The following is a 15,939-nucleotide window of genomic DNA, read 5'->3' on the forward strand; positions in this document are numbered from 1 at the left end:
GAAATTTGCAATGAATTTAAATTTTAGCGCAAAATTAAGTACAGCAATCTGTTTTTGCTTGAATTTCTAAAGAAAATTTTATTCAAATGAAATTTGTTTCACGCAAGAAAACAAAATAACTTTAGCCCAAAAATCTGAACAAACCAGTTTATAGTCAAAACATTTGATTAAAATGCAATAAAAGGCAGTCAGATGAAAAGGGAGCAATCAGTTTTATTTTACACATAAAACATCCAATATATTGAGTTTGTCTCCTGACAGAAACACAGCTTTCTGCACTTTCTGGTTCCTCCTGCAGAGCTGACAGAACGAGGAAGTGGATCCATGTTCAATTAGCAGCTCAGAAACCTGCAGACCGATTCATCTGAATGAGTCTTGGTTCATCAAGATGGCCTCCACCTGACTGAAGGCTCCAATGTCTCTGATCTGGTTAATGAGGTTGAAAAAAGGCAGAGATGTTTCTGAATGAAGTCCAGCTGCTTTAGGGGGCGGAGCTTCATGATGGGGGCAAACTGAGGCAGCAGCTTTTATTACGCCATGCTGAGGGGAAACAGGAAATCAATGAGTTAAATATGAATAAACCAGCATAATCCAGCTGGTTATAGTAGAAAACATGGCTGTTTGAGTCTGGAAACAGGAGATCCTCAGCTTAAGCCAGACTGTTTGGGATGTAGGTGGAGCAGATCAGAGTTTCAGCATGTGGAGGTCGCATTTTAATCAACAAAATAAGCAACATTTTCAATTCAAAAACCTTGCTGCTCAATTATTGATTAAATAGACATGAACACAACAACAAATTTTAATCTGTTCTCCAGCCATCAGATTGGTGCAAAGAGTTATTCTACCTGTGTTGTCATTTGGTCCAATGTAAATTGGTTTATAATAAGTTCATAGTTATATGACTGAATTTATGCTAAGAATGGGTAAAGTTTGGATTTGAAATTTAATAACAGTGTGACATCTGTGTTACAAACTGTCTTTGTCATATTGTATTTGCAACAAAAAAAATGACAGAGTGAGAGCTCTTAGCAGCAAACTAGCTTTGGCGTAAACTTCTTTGGTAACCATGGGAACCAAGAATTTAGGCCGTTTGGAGAAAACAAACGGACTTCCTACCTGGGAAGACATTGTTCATTGTAAGTATTTATGTACATCGAAGTCAGCCATGTGTTGCTTTTTCTTTGGTTTGATAAAATGTAGAGAGGTGAACATAATTTTTGAGTGCAACATTAAAATGATCGTCAACTAATAATCAACATTCCTGTTTTGAGTGTAGCATTAATATTAGTGTTTTAGCAAGTAATGTATTTTTATTTTTGTACCTTCTGTTATACATCAGCCACCAAAATCTAATTATAAAAGGTCAGTTAAGAGAAAGCCTTTTAAAGATATTAGCACAATAGCCATTCAGCTTTATATTCGCTCATATGCCAACTCCTTTAAGCATAACTCGATAACAGCAATACTCATTTCCAACGTCCCATTAGCATGATTTATGAAGCAGAAATTAACTCCCAGTGGGTCGAGAGAAGCAGCTTTGTCGTCCATCGCTGTTAGCTGATGTCGCTTGTGCGTCAAGCTAACAGGCGTACAGGAAATACTAGAAAACAAAGGTTCCGGCTGGAAACTCTGTATTGTAAAAAGATTAAAATGGGGACTTGTGATTTCCTGGAAAGACAGCCTGATAAGTATTTATTTGCAATTTTTATATTAACCTGCAAGACGTTGACTGCTTCCACATTCCCCCACAATTTCAGACTGGATAGATATTGTAAATGAGATACACAAGCAATTACCTTTCCCATCCATCTTAAGAAAAGTTTTTATTCATTTATGGGACCAGATTTTGTAGAGATGTTGTATTAATCAGTCTATTTGTGCTTTTTGGTGTGTGTGTTTCTCACCCCCGGTCTAAATATATGTCCATATTATGGACATCCCTGTCCATATTTGGAGAGGTATGTCCAAAATATCCCTGTCCAAATAGGGACAGGGATATTTTGAAATAGCACAGCTAATTCAAGAATAGCTGTGCTATTCTTGTCCATAATTCAAGAATAACACAGCTTTATTTAATCAGACTGATGGTGACATTCTTAAAACAAATTAAACTGAAGTAATGCAGATAAATTAGAATAATCCTAAAATTAAAAACTGCAACACCACAAACTATTCATGTTTTATAAACCACATTTTTGCTTTCATTTTACTTTGATGGTACATATTTAGTCAAAAGTAGAATTGGGCCACACTTTGCTAAATAAAAGGCTTTTAAAAGAAAGAGGAATTTGTATTGCATTCTTATAGCCTATAATATAAAAATGATCTATAGATTTGTAGGTTTTAAAATATATTTTGTAACGATAGAATTGTTTTTGCATTTTTTATATCAAAATAAATTAATTCATATTTGCGGCCAACAGCTACTTTTAATGTCAGAGTTGTGACCCTTGTAAAAAGTCTGGACACTCCAGTCTAAATAATACACATGTATACCAGTGTTTTATTTTACCCTTTCTCTCCCAAACAGTTCTAAGTTGGTGTAGGTGAAATAAAAAAAAGGACAGGATATTTCTACTTTTTGAAGTTGTAACTTTGTATTGTTGACTGAAAATATAAAATGCCAAGAATTACATATAAAATTTTATACATTTTATAAATGTTGAAGTTTAAATTTCAACATTTTGTTCCAATCTTCAATGTTTTTATTGAGATTTATTGCAACAAAAGAAACACGAAGCTGATCTATATTAAAAACAAGAATCTGATAAGTGTGGATGGCCTGACCTGTCGATGAGCGAGTCCCTCATGCTGGTGGCGATGGCGGACGCCTGCGCCGCCTCGCTGAGCCGGAACACGCTCTCGATGACGGACAGCTCCGTGCTCGTGGTGTCCAGGCCACAGAACGCGCACCAGTCGTTGACCACCATCCCCGCCGCGATCACCTCGCTGCCCCGGTTCACTGTGCCGGCCTGCACATCAAACCCACCGTTACTACCGGCTGTGGTTCCACTGAGCCCAGAACCTGGCCAGCGGACCGGAACTCACCACCAGGGGGACCTGCAGCAGGGACGACAGCTCATCCTGGTCCTCGATGGACGTCTTGGGGTGGACCAGGCCGCCCTGGTTGCTGAAGGCACAGTAGGACCCGACCAGAACCTGCTCGGCCACCGTCTGACGGAACACCTCCACCTTCAGCGTGTCGGCCAGGATCTCCTCCGTTTCCTGAGAGAGAGGAAAACGACATGGAGGAGCAACTCATCAGTAGGGCTGGACAATAAATCAATACATCGCCATAGAAACATGATCAATATTGATAGATAATACGTCTGATATATTATTCAATACATAGTTCTCATGTGACACCGTACTACTGGGAACTTTGTAGCTGACAACCATCTTGGTAGGTAACCGTAACTAACCCTCATTCTCATACAGCTAGGCCAGTCACAATAAGCAATAAATCAATTAATCGCATGATAAAATACAACAATATCAATAACTTTCATTTGCATGATTTAGCGTTTTTCTCTTTCTACCAAAAACCAGATGATAAAATCTTCAGCCTGGTGCTTTGGTCTCAACCAGCCATTTTTTGGAGGGTAATTTTGTTTACAGAGACTTTATAATTTATTTTATTTGTTTTGTTTATTTATTTTGGGTATTTAAATTGTCTTCCAGTTCCAGAGTTCAATGTTCATTAGAATTTAAAGTATATGAAGCTTTGACAATGGGATGTTGCATTATTATGCCATTACCATTATATTATTTAAACATGGCTTCTGGTGATCCAGAAGAATTTGTTATTGTGACAGACCTACATACAGCAGCGTTTTTTGTTGCTATATGTTTCTCTTGCACGTTGGTAAAGAGTTTCTTTTTGTTGGGTTCATCTACACTTTATGCTGTGCTTGGCTACCAAGATGGCGGTTCAGTGGTGTGGAAAACTTCCTGTCCAGATTTGTGGGGATGATGTACAATTTCATTGAACTCCGATCTAGAACTGCACACCATTCTGGGGAATGTAGGCAGAGGAAAGACTTTAGCTACTAGCCCTCTCAAAGCAGGGTTAGAGTTTGGAGGAATCAACTAACTCTCACTCACTCTTTGGTTACCTAGCAACCAAAGGGTGCTAGGTAACTAGCACTCATTACTTAGCAACAACCTGTTGAGTAACTTGCGCAGCAACAGTTTCATGTTTCGCCTCATAACTGCTTAAAAATAAAAACCAACAGTGTGGAGTGAAAACCGTGGAACAGGAAAGATCACGTCACCACTTTGGCAGCATTTCAGATATTTAAAACCAAAATTAATCAATAATTATTGATCCTAACTGATAAGAAACGCTTATATCGTGATATGGTTTGTGGTCATATCATCAAGCCCTACTCCTGAGGACGGGCTCTCACCCGGTCCAGGTCCGGGTGGACCAGCGCCACGTAGTCGTTGCAGGCCACCACGTTGCCCAGCGCAGACAGCCGCTCCTCGACCCGCTGGATCCGCACGGCGTCCGGCAGGGAGTTCCTGATGTGCTGCAGCTCCTGGTCCGTCGTGTTGTTGGGCACCAGCAGGCCATGGCGGTTCCCTGATGGAGACAAGGAGGAAGAGGAGAGGCTCATTAGCAGACCAGGTAACCGTAAAGAGGAAGAAGAAGAGGCTCCACTGACCAACACACATCCTGCCGATGATCCGGCATCCGGCGATGGAGGCGTGAACCACGGGGATGGTTTCTGACAGCTCGCCTTCAAACACGCTGGAAACACAAACCAGGGTTACAACAGTTCTGCGTTTTCATTATAGTTTAGTTTTATTTCATTCTGACTTTCTGTTTGTCTAATTCAATTACTTATAATTAGTTTTTAAAGTGTGTTTGCTAGTTTTTATTAGTTATAGTAGTAGTTTTAATTTTTTTATACTCAGGCTAATTTTTAGGTGCAGAACTCAAAAAGTATATTACTGTGATTATACTCTGATTCAGTAGTGAATACTCAATGGAAGAAACCATTTTCAAAAACATTAATTATTGTTGAATAACTTGCCATCTCTGGTGTTTTCTCCAAACTTTTGCCATGAGTTCTGACTGGTTGCTCTTTGGGCCAATAGGAGCTTTCGTGTTCAATCAGAGCCATTTCCTGCAGCATCATCAAGATTGTTACTTTTACTGTTTTCTCCAATAGATAATCAATAAATATGAATAAAACTTAGAAATTATGATTAAATGCAGCTTCTGTCTGCAGTTTAGCAATAAAAATCAGACTTCTTTATAAAACCAGATGCCTGAAAACTCGTGTTTGGATGTTTTTGAAGAGTCATATTTCTGTTTCGCTTAAAGAAGTTTAATTGTCACTTTTATTGTTTTCACAGTAAATAAATTTTATTGTGAGATGAATTTATTAATTTTAGATCCAGTCCAGAAAAACAATTCACCCGATCCGTCTTCATGGTTTATCTGCTGGAGGACAAACTGACCGCTTCTCATTTTCTTCTACTACTCTCCAATGTCATAATTTACTGTTCACCCTTTGTTTTCTCTCAGTTATTTTTCTGATATGCCTGTGATTCCTTCCTGGAGGACAGTTTACATTTAACTACTCCTTGTTCACTTTTCTGGTTCTGCTGGAGGTTTCTTCCCGTTTTTCCTCTCCACTGTCGCCACATGCATGCTAACTTCTATCTCTCAAGTGCATCGAGATGACATTTATTATGAATTGACACTATGTAAACAAACTGAATGAATGAGGCTAATTAGCATCTCATCATAGTGTTGGACGGGGCCAAAGGTTCTGGATGTTAGCAGGAGTTCTGATCCGGTCTGGTTCTGACCCAGACAGCTCGAAGAGCTGGGTTTTGATCTGGTTCTTCTGGTTCAGCCCAGCTGGATCACCTGGTACCGCTGCTGGTTGGTGCTAGTGGAGTAAAGTCTGTTGTTGTCTCCCAGTCAGAACTTCGGGATTACCCGCTTCGCCCAGATGTTTGACTGCTGTCAGAACCGAGGCGCGTGCGCGGCAGGTGGGGACCCACCTGTAGAAGTTTTCGGAGCCTCCGATGGCCACGAGGCAGTAGGTGTTGGTGAGTTTGGCGAAGCAGCCGATCTCGTTGTTCTTCTCGAAGGAGGCTCTGACAGCCATGATGAAGAGGAGGAGGAGGACGAAGGAGGAAGAGAACGTTCAGCTCCAGGAGAAACAAAACCGTTCTTTTCTTGAACAGGAACAGAAATTAAAGTTATTATCAGGTGATCCAGCAGCCTCACGCACTCTGGGAACTAACATGAACTTTTAGCTAGCTCTACCAGTTACCATCTACTAGCTCTACGGCTCCTACCTTCAACCCCACGTGTTGACTTCCGCTTCGGGGTTCCCGTAGTGACGTAGCACGTATGGTGCGTCGAACTATTTATTTGCCACGAGTCAAATATTTGGTATGCCCGTTATAAAACACTTCTTCTTTATTTTATTCTTTAAGAGTTCAGATTTTTATATTTGTCTCCTTTTTATTTATCTACAGTTTTTAAATTAGTTTTTATTTTTACGAGTAATTTTGCCCATTAATCCTTGTGTTTTGTATTTTGTTTTTCATTTGTATATATTAGCTGCATTCATTACATCACAAATGTAATGTGATTTTAATTATTCTATTTCAAACATGTATATTGTTCTAATTATTCCTTTTATTATTTTTTACTTTTATTTTTTGTCTATATACATTTTCCAGGATTGTAGCAATAACATCGATACCAAGTCATTGTCAGCATTGGGTCGATTAGTTTCAGATTCCCTTTTGAAATGTAATTTCATTTTTACATTGTAGCTTCTCAAATCTGTCTAAGAAAAGATTCGGTTTTAAATTCAACTTAAAATTCTATATATTTATATAGCTTTATTTAGGAAAAAATGTTTTTCTACTGTCTCTGTCATGTTAAAAACTACTGTATATGTATTGATTTTGAATTTACTTTGTATCAGATTGATAACAAAACATGCAGATTGCACACTTCTAATGCATGCCTCCATCATTGGTCTCCATGGAAGCCAAACTTCACCCAGATCAGATTTTCCATATGCTTAGCTGCTAAGTGTCATTGTTTGTCCAGTTGATTTTGCAGTTCCGGACTGATTCACGCTTTAAAATTATTTTATTGGTTCCTGTCCTCGAGTTTGTCTCCAGCAGGTGTTGCTCTCACATTTCCAGACTGAATTTAATCTAAACAATCAGTGAGTGAATCCATAAATCCAATCAGAGCGGCTCCTCTTGTTTAATAAGCTGCATAGCAACCAGCTTCACGCTGCTCGCTCTCAGCCAATCACAGAGGGTTCTTCTATTGACGTAAGGTGCCCTGTTGTTTGTCACTGGGGTGCAACAAAGACCAGCAGAAGAGCGTGAGAGCATCACTCTAACTAGTAATGCTGACCGGGGAGACAGATGTGTAATAATGATTAAATCAATAGATGACTTTATTATTCTTTTCGTTTTAAGGGTAATTTTGTTTATTCCTTGTTTTTGTTGTTTATTTATTTTGGATATTTAAAATGTCTCCCTGTTCCAATGTTAAATGATCACTATAATTTAAAATTTATTATGCCAATGCCATTATATTACTTGAAAATGGTCTCAAAACAACATTACTTTATCGCAATAACTTTATCGTCCATCTGGTTCTGAACTCAGCTCAGACTCCTAGAGATGTTAGTATCAGCTATACGCCTCGGAGTAATGCCTCTTTTCACTCTCTAGGATCTCTGCAGCCGTCCTCTCAGCCGACACGTCGGAGCAGATTGTCTGCCTGGAAACATCGGAAACTGATCGGAACCGCCGTCAGACAGAGACACGGACCTCCCCGGATCCCCAAGGGTCGATTAGGTGGGAAGACATTCATTTCTGTTGAAGATCAGATCCCAGATCCGACTGTCCTGTAGGGGGCAGCAGCGGAGACAACCCGCACTAGAGAACAGATAAACGTTCTCAGAATAAAGCAGTTCAGAGGTCATTCCAACCAACAAACCGTCCCAGATTTTCTGACGGGTCAGAACCATCATCACTCTTATTCAGGAGAAAATCTGGAAAAATCCGCAGTTAAACTGGGATTGTGGAAAAACTGGATTGGAATAGTAACTGGATCGGGTAAAATCCAGGTTTCTGTGACCCGGTTTGACTCTGAATGATGGCTCTGATGGAAAGATGGCTGAGATATGGAGGTCCAAACAGGATGAGGTTCATTTACTGGTGTCACCATTCATCCATCCATTTTCTGTACACCCTTGTCCCTAGTGAGGTCGGGAGGGGTGCTGGTGCCTACACTGAAAAAATGAGAATTGAGGGGTTTTTGAATTTGCACAAACTAAATAAGTTAATACTACACAATTCAGTCATCTTTCTTGTATTTACACAATTGAATTAAGAACAATTTACTTAATAACCAACAATAATGAAACTACACATTTTTCATATGTTGATTTAACGTGATTAAATTAGATTACTAAAACCATTGTAATCATGTTTCATCATTACCGGAAATGATGCAATATAACAAAGACAAGGATTAAATATGATTGGACAATAATAAGAGCGGGCTTTTGAATCTTAACCAATAAGAAGTGAAACAAGATAATTTTAAAGATATCGCGATTGCCGCACAGTTTCTTCTGACTATTCAGCCACAAGACCACAAGACAAGTCTTTGGAGGTGGACCGATTAAGTAAGTGATTTAAATATTATTTTTTGTAGTTGGGAATGTTTCCACAAAAATATCATTCTGTATGAGAAGTCATTTGTAAACCGTCTGCATGTTCTTTGGTTTTCACTTTGCTAGCTACCGTTATTAGCACCGGGGCTTAGTTCTAGTACAGATCAGTACATCATCGTTTATCAAAGTAGTTCACAAAAAACAGTTGTTACTGATTAAATTTGTAAGTAACTGACTCAGTAGCAATGAGGAAAAAAAGCAACACGAACACTTTGCAAGCTAGTGGCTTTTCACTAGCTTATCGAGCTATCAAAACTGCCTCGTTACTTTCTCCCAAGCACACTAACAGAACCATTGTCTGTCGTTATGGTAACGGGTCTGCATTTAGCGTCGCTTACTGAGCGACAAAAATACGAATAAGAGGGATTTTGAGTACTTCGACTGTTTTCTGCGTTATTTTTCCTTATCTGTGGTGCACTGCGCTACGTTAATAATTCTCTCCATCTCCATGCTTCGTTTTGCTGATGTAATGGTTCTACCGCGGCAGCGGCGCCATGTGGAGGGCAGGGCTCAATGCTCCAGCGCGCTGGGCTGGAGCACAGTATGGAGTATAAATTCAGAATCTTATTTGAATCCAAATGTCTTCCAGATGCTCAAGTCTTGTGTAAAGTGCCCTCTGTAAATATCTACTAAAAAGTGTTGATGGTGACGTATGTTTTTTTAAACAATGTTATATATATATATATATATATATATATATATATATATATATATATATATATAATTTTTTTTTTTTTGATGTAATGTTAATCTAAGATGTCTAGGCACATTTACTTGACTGTTCACTTCTGCAGCAGTGATTGTTGGGCTCTTACAAGTGTTGAACATTTGAAGCTCATTACTTTGTGCTCTTTTTTTTAGATAAACTCTTGAGTTTAAGAGAATTACCACCATACCACTTCAGTCAAAGTTCTTGTCTCAGCTGGATCTCCATTTTGACAACCTGATGAAGATGTTCAAAAGAAGAGGAGGACAGCTTGGACAAATGCTAGGACAAGTTGTTGCACAAATGGAGGAGGTAAGTGATGTAGCCACAACACAACTATCAATCTTTTTGGATAAACTTTTTTAATGCAGACAATTACATTTTTCTTGTGTTAAATGTTCTCACCTTAAACTTTTACACCTGCTTGTTTTCACTTCAAACTCTACTGTATGTCTTCACTTTAAAAATAGTTGTGTAAAGTAAATTGTTAAACTTCAAGCATAAGGCTTGAAAAAAGATTCTAATTCCATTAATTTCCTTCAGTGTGAAGATGTTGATGCTGCATGGGAGTGTCATTAAGGAAGTCTGTATGTATATGGGAGAAGATCCAGCCAAGCTCATCCAGGAGTATATGGTATGTATCTATATGTGTATTTACACAACTAGAGATAGATATATATCTCTAAACATAAAGAAAGATTTAGATCTGTACATACATAATTATTTCTATCTAGATTTAGATTTCTCTAGATATGTATATCTCTTTTTACATGGATAGATACATTCATCTATGTCTATCTCTACATTTAGATATACTTGAGATATATCTATATTCATCGAAATTTACATTGATCAGTCCAACCTTTTAGAGATAGCTCTTATAGAGAAATGTCTGTCTATCTATATATATGTATAGATGCATCTAGGTCTAGAGAAAGAGAGATTAACTTGTCATCACTTCACATAGGGTGTGGATGAAGCTACCATTGAAGAGACTATTGGAACCACCACCACCGGCGTTTTTCATCTGAAAGACTTCATCACATGAAGACATCGGGATCGTCCATGAAGGCATCAGGGTGGTGTCCAATTTGAATAGTGTGCCAACAGCTGTTGTAATACTTGTTGGACTGATATATGGGCTAACTAATGTTCACTTTTCGTGTTTTCTGTTGTTGTATTCCTCATTGCAGGACACAAATTTATTATTTTTTAATGACTAACTGCAGAAATATGTTCAAGGTCAACTATTAAGTTGCAGTATGTGATATTTATAAGCAATAGGTTTTTCACATATTTGTTTAAACTGTCACTATGATATTGCATAGTAAACAGTAAAACATGAGACTGATGATATAAAAAATAAGCTGTGTTATACAGACTTGACATAATTTTAACAAATATGTACAAAAGAATTGTCACAAAAGTTACATTTTGCAGCATGTACATGTTCCATAAAGTTGATAGAAACCTATCATAAACCTGGCACAGCATCTGTCATGAACAGGAAGGAGTCTTTACTAATGTCTATGACTGCTATGAAGTGTCATTTGGTAAATAATGACACTTTAATGCAAAGTTGGCACTTTTAATGCAACGTTTGGAGCAACTTTGCATTAAAAGTGTCATTATTTACCAAATGACACTTCATAACAACATTCATAGACATTTATAAAGACTCTTTTATGTTCATGACAGTGTCATGTCAGTCTTGTGCACCCCCGTCAAATAAAGTGTTAGCCAGATTTCTACAAACTGTTTGAACATGTATTAATATGAAATTAATGCTGCAGTACGTAACTTTTATAACTTTCTTTTTACATATTAGTTAGGACTATCAGTACGTTGTGTCTGTATAAGACGAGGCTCAGTTTTTTTCACCAATTTTCTGTCTGATGTTTTATTGTTTGTAATGTAATAATATAGTGATAGTTTAAACAAAAAAAAACTTTTTTCTCAGTGGAACATACAGCAGCTTAAAGGTTGACCTTTAACATATCTATAAAAGATAAAATGATTTAGAAAATTATCAGCATCATACATGTTGAACTTTTTTGAGCATGTATGCTGCCAAATGTAACTTATTTAAAAAATTATTTTACATATTATCTCATGTCAGCCATATGAACACCCTGTCAAATAGTGTTATTGAAATCTGACTTACTTTTCTACATAATCTTGTATATCTCTTGTACAAATATGTTCCAGATTAACTTTTAAACCTGCAGTGTGTAACTTATAAAAATTAAGTTCTTTAAAAACAGTTGTATAAAATTTCCCTTGTCTTTTACGAGGGAAAGCAAGACAATCTGTGGAAGAAATCCAGCGCTGTCTTCCACTGACATGACATTGTTATAATGTTGATAAACATGTAAAAAAAAAACAATTTGCTTACTTGCATACTGCAGCTTTAATGTCATGTTACATGTTCAAAAACATTGTTAAAATCTGAAATACTATTCTATACCATGTTAAATATTTTTTATAAAGCTTAACTATTATATTTTCTTATCCATGTTATATCTTAAATATTAATATACCAAAACTTGATATCATTTCATATCTTAAATAACATGTTTGTTCATAAAAATTGTATTTCAGGTAAGACTCAATTTAAAAAGGTTATGTGTCTTAAATGTAAAAAATGTTAAATACAAAATGGTGTGATTTAGAAATGTTCATTTAAATAAAGTTCAATTGTTCAGCAGCACTTGCACTCTTTGTCTTTCTTGTCAAAGATCTGTTTCTTTTTTATTTAATTTTTTACATTAGAAAGGTATATAGATAACTTGAAAAAATTAAGTAGGATTTAAAGCTGTAACATGTGTTCCATTAACATGATAGAATTGTGTTCGCCCAACACAATTTCATTGAGTAATACTGGCAATGAAAAATAAGCTGGTGTTATTCATTATAATAGTGTTGCTAAGACATAAAAAAAGTTATTGATAATACATAATATATTTACATTATGGTAAGAGATAAAATGTTTGTAGTTTCAACTTAATATTTTCAAGTAATCTCATGTAAATAAAATATGTTGATTTGACGAGCTTTAAGTATTTGAGGGAAAGAGGGAAAATATGTCTGTTCTACTTATTTGCATTGTGTGGGACGGATGTACACAATAAAATTAAGTAAACTGAACAGCTTTTTTCTTTCAGTGTATCTCCAGTGAATGTTTCGGGCGAGAGGCGGGGTCACCCTGGACAGGTCGCCAGTCTGTCGCACACTCCTGACACCAGATCAATATTATTATTACTGCTCACAGATGATTAATCTGAATTATGCCTCTGTTTCATAAACTAAAACTCACTCTGACTTTATTTTCGGATCAGAACAACTTGGCTTGGGTCGGTTTCATCTCTCGCCTGTTTTTCTGTTGGATTTTCTGGTTCTTCTTGTTCATTTCTTCCCTCTGCGCATATTTAAAGGTGCAGTATATGTGTTTTCCAACCACACAGTGCCATTTTATAGCACAATCAAGTTACTGTGTTAGCTACAGTTGTTATGCATATACTGAATATGACTTAAAAGAAATTAGACTTTGTGATTTAACGCCTTGAAATTGGGTCTCTTTAAAAACTCCTGCTCTTTCTGAAACTCCACGTTCAGGAAGTTGTCACAACATGGCTCCTCGTTTAACGTTTTCACCAGCATTGCTCTGAGAAGTAGCTCTTATAATGAGCTCAGCAAATGCTCGTTTCCACTAGGTGTTTGCTAATTGCTGCTGGCTAGTCTGAAGGAGCTGAGTGTGGGAGGAGCTGTGCCTCGAAGGCGGGGCTAGGTCCACCTGGGCATTTTGTCCAGTTGAATGGTTGAAAAGGAGATTTAAGGGTATGAAATAATCAAGGCAACACTCCGGGTATGTTTTTGATGAGGGATAACATTATGACATAATTTAAAGCTAAAAAGTAGATTTTACATGATACTGCCCATTTAGCGAAACCTGGCACCCATCTGTGGTTTTGCAGAACCAGGCTGCTGCTGAATCTGGGTCTCAGACATACTGCGGTTCTGGACTGATGAGGACAGACAGACAACAACAGGACCTGAGAGGATAGAGTTATTTTTAGACCGATCTGATCTAATCAGACAATGAGGAGGAGGAGGAGGAGACTGGACGATGATGAAGGTCATGACTGAAGCAATTCTGAAGTTAGAAAAGATGTTCAGTTTAATCCGTCGTGAAAGGAGGAGAGAATATTCTGCAGCGAAGGCTAAAGGTCAGAGGCGTCCTGCATGTTGGAGATTTGATGACAAAATGTTGATAATTTAGAGACTTGACTTGGAGATAATGATTTATGACCTCTGGATTTTTCTACTTTAACATAAATATAAATACAGCTAACAGCAGAGCATAAAAATTCTGTTTGGGGAAGGGCTGATTTTAATTTCCCAGCATGCATTTCCTCCCACTGTGAGACAGTGTTGAGAAGAGGAAGGTGACCTGATCATCTGCTTCCTCCTATCTGATCAGAGACGACCTGATAACCAGGAGAGGAGAGGACATCTTGTCCACTTCCTGTCTATCACCACCGTCCATCTCTGTTCACACACCTAAACACACACACATACGCGTTTTCATGAAACATAAAGACGTATGACAAAAATAGGACAAATGGGTACGTGCCTTTCCAAATGTTCTAGAGGCCCAATAATCAAATGATTTTATATCTATTCTAACAGCAAACCATTAATCCATTGAGATTTTAACTAGAATTATATTTTGATCAAATCAGATTTTTATGTGACTTATGGGGACATTGTTTGGTTTATGTGACTTATGAGGGCTATAATCTCTCAAACAGTTATTTCATGTTAAAGTGAATTGTGAGACCCAGAGATGCACACAATATTTTCCAGTATATGTTACTTATGAAGATCAGACATGCACGCACGCACGCACGCACGCACGCACGCACGCACGCACGCACACACACACACACACAGAGCAGTTAACTTCAATGAAATATTCTACATAGAGTTTCTAATCTGTTTCTCAGTCAGAATAAAGCAGTTTGACTTTATGTAAAATTGGTTTTGGCAGCTACATAGAGCTTATTATGGGATGGATGACAATTGAAACCAAACTGCTGGTGGAAACAGGAAGTAAACTCTTGACTTCGTTGTGTCATCTGCGTGACTCGTAGCTCCAGTAGGGGGTAGCAATCTGCTGGATTTTCAGAATAAAAGTCCAAGCATTAACTGGTTTTCTGCTCAGGTCTGAAAATTGACAATGGGAGGAGGTCAGAGTCATGAGAAAGAGGATGAGGAGCGAAGAGGAGGAGCTGAAGAACATAAGAAGCCTGAGGAGGCTGAATCTTCTGAAGGTAAAAACAGAGATGTGAACAATTCAGACGTTTATTTCTGATGAATTAATGCTGTTCTTCTTCTCAGAGTCATCAGGTGAGCTGCCCCAGTGCAGGATGGGAAACAGGATGGTGGACAACATGTGCTTCATGATCTCTTGCACCAACTGGTATTGAACTGGTGCAGACTGGGACTACTGGAGGAAGATGGAAGAAACATTCCAGAAATAAATCTTAAGGAAGTTTGATCTTCAGTTCCCAGGTTTAATCATAAATCTGTTGAAAAACCATCCAGGCATTGTTTATGTTAGTTTACTGCAGGAAGAGGAGAGAGGTTACATGATGAGGTCAGAACCAGAGGCTCTGTTGGATAGAGGAGGATTCATGGAGTCATCTTCTTATTATTTATCTAAAATTAATCTGATTACCTTCATTACTGCATCAGGCTTGATCCTGCAAAAGCTGAAACCAGTATTTATACATTTGCTGCAGTGCTTTAATGGCTGAAGGTAGAAACATGGCTGCTGCTGTTAAGTTTTCTTTGTTTTTTGTTTTTTTGAATCAATGATCAGGAGAAGTTTTGGTCAAGGCAGAGTTTTTCATCCCTGCTTCCACTGAAATACTTCAGTTTCTCTGCAGCTTCAGCAGAAAAGATGCAACAGCTGGTGATGTGGAGCTGATTCATCTGGATTTAAACTGAGGCTTTGATGATAAAGATTGAAATGAAAAGATAATAATGGATTTCTGGGTTTTTTTTAAGAGGGTTTCACATTGGATCAATAAATTCTTTGCATTAGGAAACACTATGAATAAAAATACAAATACAATAATTGAAAACCTTTTTTGTAAATATTTATATTGATTTTATAGATTTCCAACATGAAAAACACACAAAAGTGAGAAAACATAAGGTAACAGGTGGCAATGCATTCCATAGCATGTGCATAAATACATGCAGAGTGCATTATATTTAAATGTATCCATCAAAGTAAGTACTGGTTGACAAATATAAAATACACTTTCTAGGTTAGTCAAGGAAAATCTGAGATTTCACATCTGGAGATGTAAAATGACTTTATCATGTTTGATTTTCATGCAGAATTAAACATCATTCTGAACACACTACTCCCGAAGTGAAACATGGTAGTGGCAGCATCATGCTGTAGGAAGATGAATGGAG

The 15,939-nt window shown here is 37.6% G+C and overlaps 1 protein-coding gene and 2 long non-coding RNA genes across 3 annotated transcripts; 2 read left to right on the forward strand and 1 right to left on the reverse strand.

The window, feature by feature from the left end:
• Positions 1-193: 193 nt before the first annotated feature.
• eif6 (eukaryotic translation initiation factor 6) lies at positions 194-6,395 on the reverse strand. Its single transcript, XM_014975505.2, has 7 exons — positions 6,322-6,395; positions 6,022-6,198; positions 4,668-4,753; positions 4,410-4,585; positions 3,049-3,225; positions 2,788-2,972; positions 194-540 (listed from the first exon to the last, which is right to left on the reverse strand). Exons 2-7 carry the CDS (start codon positions 6,126-6,128, stop codon positions 531-533), a joined length of 741 nt encoding a protein of 246 aa, XP_014830991.1. The 5' UTR covers positions 6,129-6,198; positions 6,322-6,395; the 3' UTR covers positions 194-530.
• Positions 6,396-7,455: 1,060 nt separating this feature from the next.
• LOC106922877 (uncharacterized) lies at positions 7,456-15,496 on the forward strand. The gene is made up of 4 exons (XR_001419287.2): positions 7,456-7,474; positions 7,732-7,857; positions 14,672-14,780; positions 14,848-15,496. It is a non-coding gene; the product is annotated as an uncharacterized LOC106922877 (long non-coding RNA).
• Positions 9,453-12,154, forward strand: LOC148159815 (uncharacterized). The gene is made up of 3 exons (XR_015762910.1): positions 9,453-9,759; positions 9,991-10,081; positions 10,415-12,154. It is a non-coding gene; the product is annotated as an uncharacterized LOC148159815 (long non-coding RNA).
• Positions 15,497-15,939: the final 443 nt, after the last annotated feature.

This window comes from Poecilia mexicana, unplaced genomic scaffold, assembly GCF_051168715.1.
Source record: "Poecilia mexicana isolate PSO_F unplaced genomic scaffold, ASM5116871v1 scaffold_5, whole genome shotgun sequence".
In the NCBI taxonomy this organism is placed as follows: domain Eukaryota; kingdom Metazoa; phylum Chordata; class Actinopteri; order Cyprinodontiformes; family Poeciliidae; genus Poecilia; species Poecilia mexicana.